The sequence below is a fragment of the Chinchilla lanigera genome, unplaced genomic scaffold (assembly GCF_000276665.1).
Source record: "Chinchilla lanigera isolate Chin_1 unplaced genomic scaffold, ChiLan1.0 scaffold00175, whole genome shotgun sequence".
In the NCBI taxonomy this organism is placed as follows: domain Eukaryota; kingdom Metazoa; phylum Chordata; class Mammalia; order Rodentia; family Chinchillidae; genus Chinchilla; species Chinchilla lanigera.
This window is the reverse complement of record NW_004955576.1, coordinates 1,356,240-1,365,026: the sequence shown is the minus strand read 5'-3', so window position 1 is coordinate 1,365,026 and position 8,787 is coordinate 1,356,240. Positions and strand designations below refer to the sequence as shown.

Genomic DNA, 8,787 nt, shown 5'->3' with positions numbered 1-8,787 from the left:
GTCTTTGTGTACACAGAAGAACCCAGGGCACCAGTTGGTTAGACTAGCACCATCCAGGAGACTGAAATGACCTCTACAATTTTAACCTCAAGTTTGCAAACAGGCATTGAGCTCTCCAAGTTTTCTGTTCAGTTTTATCTATCTAAGAACTTAGCTATTACCCCAATGTTAAGGAATTCCTTTTACTTTAAATTCAAATTTTATTCCACAAAAATGAAATACCGAAAACATCAGTAGTTTTGAAAAACTTAGAATTTAATACAATAACCTATTCCTCACCTACTTCATTGAAAGAATGCCATCAACATGGAAATTCTTGAGAAAAGAAAGATGCCAAAGTTCTCCTGAAGAACAATTAGGATTCAATTGGTATTTGTATTTTTTTTGAAACTGAATTTTCATCTTTTTATATACCCATGAAGTACAACACACACACACACACTCACACACAGATATATATTCATATGTTATCCAATTTGTACACATTAGACAAATAATAGTATTTTGATTTTCACACTATCAAAATACATGAGGTTTGGATTGAAGAAAAAAAGTCAGTTGTATATATATTGCCTGAGGATGGTGAATATGTCTTCACATTTTCGGGCATCACACTTTGCATTCCTGTGGGAGCAAATGAACGAGATAACCTCTGCCTCAACACACCGGTAACAGGCAGGTGCATGTTGGCATTAACAAAACTGACTACTGTGTTACCGTCCTGCACAGTGGATGCTTTTAGATAGGTTTTGTATTACTCAAATCTATATTCACCCCGTTTTTCTTCCATTCTCTTTGTGTATACAATATTCTACACAAGGAAATAAGAAAGCATGTGATAAAATGACATGAGACATGTAGCTGGAAGCAATGTTCCTTGTGACACTTGTGCTACTTACACAGCTTATGCCAGAGGCTCTCAGCAGTGTCATGTCCAAGCCCCTTCACCTAGAAATAGCCTTTCCCTCTGACAACCATTACATAATAACCAGGATCTCTAATACAAGGTATTGAGGATATTTGTCCAGCATACAGGAAGCGTCTCAGAGGCTATTAGGTTTTTTGTCTTTGAAACTTCTGAGAAAATTTTCTGTTCTTCAATTTGGGCTGCTGAGGACAGTTATTATAATGCTGATAAAGTGATTAAACATCAAGAATAAAATGTACACTCCCTGGGCAACAAGCTGTTTTTAGGTCAAAGGCCATGAATGTGCATGTCTTCACAGGTTAACCTTATGGACACCTTCTGTCTTGGAAAGGTGCTGTGAGAAGGTGTGGGGGCTGGGGATGCGAGGGGGTGTCAGAGACGCGGCTCAGAGGGTGTGTGTGCCACCTTCACGCCCAGAGCAGCACAGACAGCCACAGAACCTGCGTGGCTCCATTCAACAGGGCCACAGGAGAGAGACATGAAGCATCTGTGCTTCAGCGTCCAACAGATAGGCAAAGAAGAAACGTTGCCACTCGATCATTTATGGGCAATTTTAAGTTTGTGGTCTAATTCAGTCATTTAAACAATTCTCAGGATGACTCCTTTCACCCTTAGTTTTACTGTGCTTGTGTAAGAAGAAATTATGTTTGGATAGTAATTTTAAACGTTCATAAGACAACAGGTCCTAAGAAATGTGGAATATTTTACTACAATGTATGAATGTTCATGAATTTAGGGTTGTTTTTGTCTATTTCTGGACACAAAGAATCAATATTTTACTTCCTGGCCAGTGCCTAGGTGACAGTAGTAGTCACAATCAGTCACTGTGACCTGAGGTGGCAGGACAGCAGGCCCGTGGAAGTGTGGAGCCAAAGATCCTGCCCTCCTAAGCCACGTCCCACCCCTACTCTGGTTACTTTCCTAGTAGCTTCTTTACTGCTCCTTTTACATCTTTGTTCCTCAAGGTATAGATTAGGGGGTTAAGCATTGGAGTTATGAGTCCATAGAAGAGTGCAAGAAGCTTCCCTTTCAATTTGGCCGAGTTGCTCTTGGGTGCCATGTATGCATAACTGCTAATGGCAGAACCATAGAACATGACAACCACCAGAAGATGAGACCCACAGGTGTTGAAGGCCTTCTTTCGACCTTCAGAAGACTGAATCCTTACCACTGCTCTGACAATGTTGACATAAGAGAAAAAAATCAATCCAGCTGGGATCACTTTTATGACCACCACGGCTGCATACATTTCCACCTCATTAACCCACGTATCAACACAGGATAACTGAAGCATGGAAGGAACCTCACAGAAGAAATTCTCAATGCGATGCTGGCCACAGCGAGGGAGCATGAAAGTCAACACAGTCTGAACCAAGGAGTTGCTGAAACCTGCTGTCCAAGCCACTGCTGCGAAGTGCGAACATCGCGGAGAATGCATGACAACCATGTAGCGGAGTGGCTGACAGACCGCTACATACCGATCAAAGGCCATCACTGAGAGAAGGACACATTCAGTAGATCCTAGAGCCAGGAAGATGAAGAGCTGAGCTACACACCCAATGTAGCTGATATTTCTCCCGTGGCTTTGTATATGCATCAGCATCTGGGGAACAGTGGAAGTGGTATAGCACAGGTCCAGAAAGGAGAGATGAGACAGAAAGAAATACATCGGGGTGTGGAGTCTGGGAATAAGGCAGCACAGGATAATGATGGCTAAATTCCCAAGGAGGGTCATGATGTAGAACAAAGAGATGATCCCAAGAAAAATCATTTCTAATTTGGGCCATTCAGAGAACCCTACCAAAACAAAGCCATTGTTGTGATGGAAAGTGTTTGTGTTATTGAATCGGGTCATTGTTGTGACTTGTTGGAAATACCAATGCTAGGATTTTGAGGTCCTTGTTACCTCGGCTCATAAACCTGTATGCAACAGACAAATGGACAGTGGATGCTAAAACAAACCAAACCAGGAGTGTATTTCCATTTATCACTTCCTTAACAAAATAGCATTGAAAGATGCATATCCTTTTAGTAGCCATATATTAAGTGATGAATTCCAGAAAGAAAGAGTTTTACCAAAGTAGATATTAAAGATGAATTATAAGATACTCATTACAAAAAAGAGTTGAATCTGTTAACCTTGAATAAACTGGAAACTTCATTAGAGCTTGTTTAATTCTATCGTTTACTAGTTCTTTTCTAATCTCATTTCTTTTGATTGAATTGTATTCTTATGTTCTTTTAATACATTTCTATTATTACCCATGTGAGGTACCACTGGTTGGTGAAATTTAGTGAAATTATCCTTTATGCTCATTGTATTTCTCTTTTCAACTTAGTATAATTAACTCAATACAGATTAAACTCCAATGACCCAAGGGCATGTGCTCATGGAACTAATTTATGATAAAATTTAGCCAATGGATAATTAGTAAAACAAAATGACTAGGAGTAATAGCATAATGTTTTCACTAATGTTGCTTGTGTAAAAACAAATTTAGGTAAATAATACACATTAATATTAAGTAATATGAACTACAAACATAATAGTTTCTGCAGATGTACTCCCTAGATCCCCACAAGTTCAAATAGAAAGATTCTCAAGTCAGGATTTCCTGAAATTAAGCTTGAGTATTATAAAATGTGTTTTCTAGAAAAGTGTGAGCGTATATTGGATTTTCTTTTTTTCTTTTAAAAATAAAAGAACAAAAACATTAACAAACACATATACATTTACATCATAACACAAGAACAATACAAGCAATATTGAATTTCAGACAATATATTGGATTTTACATAGCAAACTGGGAAGGGCAGTGAAAAAATTTTAAACCTTCTCCAGTTTCTTTTGGATGTGACATTACCAAATATATGATCATATACACATCCACCTCCTCAAATATGAACTATCCATATGTTTCATTTTCCCTACAGGTAAAATATATGTACAATTCACAAGAGACTGCATTATTCAAACTCTGGACTGTGTACAATGCATGACATATGAATATGACTACTAGGCTAGGGATGTAGCTCTGAGGTAGAACACTTACCTAGCATGTACAAGGCCCTGGTTTCAATTCTCAGCAATGCCAAAAAATTTGTTTTTAGGGTGGCAATCATCATCATCATCAGTATTTAAAAATTGACTTACTGATTCTTCACAGTTTTTTCATAAGTAGTTTGCATGTAGTATTTAATGTAATTGAAAAGCATTTTTTATTCTCAAGACAGAGTCATGTGGAATTATTTATTGTTAGAGCAATTTAATTATAAACAGTAATTATTACATGTGACATTCATACATGCATATATGACATTTTGATTATATTCACTATGACTTCCACTCCCTCTCCTCCTCCCTCCTACTTCTGATACCCTTTCTCCTTTCTAATAGTCTCCCTTATATTTTCAGGACATACACTCTTTTTTGAAGTTCCATAAGGGAGGTAAAAACATGTCATATTTGCCTTTCTTGCCTTTTTTTATGAGCTTGACTTACGTCGTGTTCCCCATTTTTGCCCATTTTCTGGCAAATTATATAATTTTCTCCTTTATTACTAAATTATGTATACATACATATATCTTTCATATAATATTATGAATACATATGTAATGATATATTATATATGTGTATTCATATATATGTATTTCTATGTATACACATATATATTTCTGTGTCCATTCAGCCATCAATAGCTTGTAGGCTGATTTCATAACTGGACAGCTGTGAATTTTGCTTCAATCCCATGGCTTGCAGGTGTCTGTAGAGTATGCTTACTTTATTCCTTTATGTGTACATTGAGGATTGGAAAGATGGACCATTTGGAAGTGCTCTTTTCCATTTTCTGAGGAATCACCATAGTGATTTCCACAGTGATATTACTAATTTACATTCCCACCTTTTATGCCCACCAGCATTTACTGTTTGTTGTTGTTGATGATTGTCATTCTGATTGGCATTACATTGAATCTCAATGTAGCTTTTTTATTTTAAAGAGAGAAAAACAATGATATGTAACTTCAAAATAAGATAGTAGGATATTAACAATGGCTAATATATTGCATATTGTTTTCTTTAAAGTAGTTGCTCAGATTTTAAATATTGGTAGTTTTGTGTTGCATGTCCCTAATGACTAGAGATGTTCAAAATCTTTTCTTATAGTTATTGACTATTTGTTCTTCCTTTGAGATATATGTTTAAATCTTTTTCTTCACAATTTATTGCAGAATATTGAACAGTTTAAGTAAATTAAGTTTATTTTGTGTTATCTTAATTGACAGATGACATAGTATTTGAGTATTGTGTTAAAAGTGATTTGTGAAACATATGCACTTTGTGGACGGACTAGATATAGCTAATTAATATGTAGATAGCCTCAAATATTCATTGCTTTTGTGATGAGAATGCTTTACATCCACCCTGTTAGCATGTTTCAAGCATAAATATACTTTTTAACTACCTGTAGTCACCACACTGTACACTTGTTTTCCTGAACTTACTTCTCCTTTCTTAGTAAACTTTTGACCCGGGAACATCAGATGCCTAATTCCTGCTTCAGATGCTCCAGCCCTGCTAGCCAGCATCCTATCCTATAGATCTTTGATGTAATCTTTTTAGATTTCACATATATATGAGTGAGAACATGTTACATTTGCCTTGCTATACTTGGTTGTTTCATTTAATCCTCCCAAATTCAGTAACTTTATTCATGTTATAAACAAAGATCGTGATTTTCAGAAAGGCTTAATAAGTTTTATAGCTATCATACGGGAAAGAAATGACAGAGGATGGTGTTGATTCCTGATTGGCCTCAGCCCACGTGGTACTCTCTTAATTACTGTTATATGCAGCCACTAAGATTCTTGAATAATCTTGTGGCATGTGAATAACTAAACCTCCATACTCATTCATAACATTCAATATTATCTTATAATGACAACTTCTGTCAGGTTCACTCACTTGCATGTCCGAAATTAAGTCACTGTGTGTCTGACCTCAGAGATGAGGAAGCATTTTAGGGAAAGCAGGTAAAGCCTTGGAAAGGACAGTGAGCTGGGTAGCTGGCACCTGAAACAAGAGAATGAAGTTAGAAAAACAAATGCTAAGAAGAGTGAAGCATCTTACCACAATGTACATGATTAGTATCCTGGTTTCAACCATTAAAAGTCATGTTAATGTTAATTTCTAAATAAAGGTATTATCAAAATATTATAACAAATAAATCTTTTATAACAGTTTCAAATATCAAGAGGAATTTAAAAGAATACAGAAATACTATTTTAAATGATAATATAGCTTTAAGTAGATGTTTCTCCAGAAGAATATATTCTAAATGTAAAATTAAATGTATATAAATATTCACATTGTAGTATATTTTGCATTACTGTGTTTATATTATTGAGAAATTAGAATGAATAAACATCATCTTTCAGAATAGAGAATTGAATTAAATGCAACTTATCATCTGACTAGATTATTATACATTCAACATTAATTTTATATATGCATTACCTTTTCGTGATCCTTACAATATCTTATTACAAAAAAACCCACAATATGAAATTTGAATTTCTATTATAGCAGAAGTATTTTATTTCTCATGTATATCAAAGCATGAGAAAATATACAACAAAAATGATAATTACGATTATGTCTTGGTTTGACATTATGACTCTCATTACATAATTGTGTTCTCTTCCAGATTTTACGCAGCGACTAGGCATTATTTCTACAATGAGCAAATATACAATGTAGTCAGGAAAGCACCCCCCAAGCAGCATGAATTACCATGATAAAATTCTTATAATGTTACTATGGCCATGCAGCATATCTATTACTGTGCTTTAAACCTTTCCTTTCAGGGTTTATGAGCAAGTCACTCAAATGAGCAGCTCCTAAGATGGGGACTGCACACCCGTGTAAACTATTGGCTTTATGTCTTTGGGCAGTCAAGTAAAGTAACTATTACATGGATGTCATTATGGAGATCCATGTTGTAAAACAGTACAAAGACAGATAAAGTAAAGGATTTCAAAGCTAGCTATATTTTTGCAACAGTTATCTCTTTATGGTGTCTAACCATATTTTAGTTGTCAATTTCTTTCTGATTAATTTTTTGTGGTGCAAAGATACAAGAAGCCAGAAAAATGATGTTTAATTCCATTGTATTGATGTGTTAACTTTCTAAAGTGTTTTCCTCAGTGTATATAATTCACTGTGCATGCTGAGTTTGCTTAATGTAAGCAGGGAATATCATTTTATGGAACAAAGTGGTTACAGGGTATGAATATTCCATGTATGAAGCTATGTAGATACTGCAGAAAAACCAGATAGCTTTCCAAGGGCATAGGCATTGTAAATATTGGAAATGAAGTCAATCAAGCCACACTTCACCTGACAAAATTATATCCATGGTCAGGGATCTTTAAAAAACTTTAGTGCTCTGAAGGATATTATTTACTACTGGTTTCAGAGAAAAAAGATTCATTCTGTTTTTAATAATTTTCCTGAGAAGATTAAACTTTAAGAATAACTTTATAGTCCAGAGACCGATTTCAAAGCCTAGTCATAATATAGTAAGTTCAAGCTGAAGATGGACTTAGAAAATAATTTTGACGTGCTTCTTTGAAAAATTTCTCTCATCACTAATTCAAAATTTTTACTTCATGCTGTCTTTAACAGTAAAAATGTCTTTTTCTTTATTTTTGATAGAACATAATTTTAAGTAACATGCCTAATCAAGTTGCTCTTGACAACAAGGATCTGTGTGTGTCTTTGCACTGTGCATGCTGCCTAGCTTGAAAAATGAAATATTAGTGAAATTGATATATTAGTAAAACTATCATCTATCTTTCTGTCATCTATCTACAGTTGAAAAACCATTACTCATATATTTGGTTAGGTCATTTCCCCAAACTCTAAGTTGATTTCCCACCAAATCTACATTTTTTTTTTTTTTTACAAAGAAGACCAGTGCATATTGCAGAAAAATAACTGATATAATTTTCCCTGTGTCTCAGTAAACTATTCCCATAATACACAACTTTAGAAATTAAAAAAAAATATTCAGTCTAATTCAATACTTTATTCTTGCTATTCAAATTTTAAGATCATCATTGTTTTTACTGGAAATATAAATTTTTCTTCATGAAATTACTTATAATTTCCATGCCAGATTTGCACCTCTCCTGCTGTTGGTACTCTCACTTTCCATAACACAAACTTCTTTGTTGTCAGAATTATTTCTTTAAGTAATATTTTCTATATCTATGTAAAGCAAAAAAGTAAAAGTGACTTCCCCTCTTTTATAACTGAAGTGCCTCACCCTCTAGAAGTGTCTTTGAGTTGCTTCCATGCCCCTTACCCCTTACCTCTAGTCTCTGCTCCATTTTCTGAATGCCGAGGTTGGAGCTCACTTGGTATTTTTGCACAAGTGTAAACCCCATTAGAATATTGATTCTATTTATTTTTATACCATATATAAAAGAATGTGAAGATACCTAGAATCCTCTTGCCTTTGAGACCTTACTTAATACAGTGGCTCTATGGTGGGGTGTGCTAGATATTTTGACCTTGGGGAATCAATCTCCCAGTTGCAATTATGAAAACTCTTGGAATTAAGAACTTAGGCCACAGGGAAAAAGATGAAAAGTGGTATCAGGAACTACAAGGTAAATATATATAATTTGGCTTTCCTTCCCTTTGGCTTTTCTTCCTATGTAATAAATCCTAAATTTCAGATCTATTTCTTTTTTATTTATTGTTCTCTCCATTACATAAACATCCAAATAAATTTCCAGCTTTAAGCAAAATTTAAATACCAATCATAATGCTTTTAGGTCACTTTTACTAAAAT

General features: G+C 34.8%; 1 protein-coding gene across 1 annotated transcript; it reads right to left on the bottom strand.

Moving 5' to 3' along the window:
• Positions 1–1,841: 1,841 nt before the first annotated feature.
• Positions 1,842–2,783, bottom strand: LOC102011821 (putative olfactory receptor 2B8). The gene has a single exon (XM_005413954.1). It carries the CDS (start codon positions 2,781–2,783, stop codon positions 1,842–1,844), a length of 942 nt encoding a protein of 313 aa, XP_005414011.1.
• Positions 2,784–8,787: the final 6,004 nt, after the last annotated feature.

Coding starts and splice junctions, on each gene's coding strand:
- LOC102011821 (XM_005413954.1), bottom strand. CDS start 2,783: ATGACCCGATTCAATAACACAAACACTTTCCATCACAACAATGGCTTT.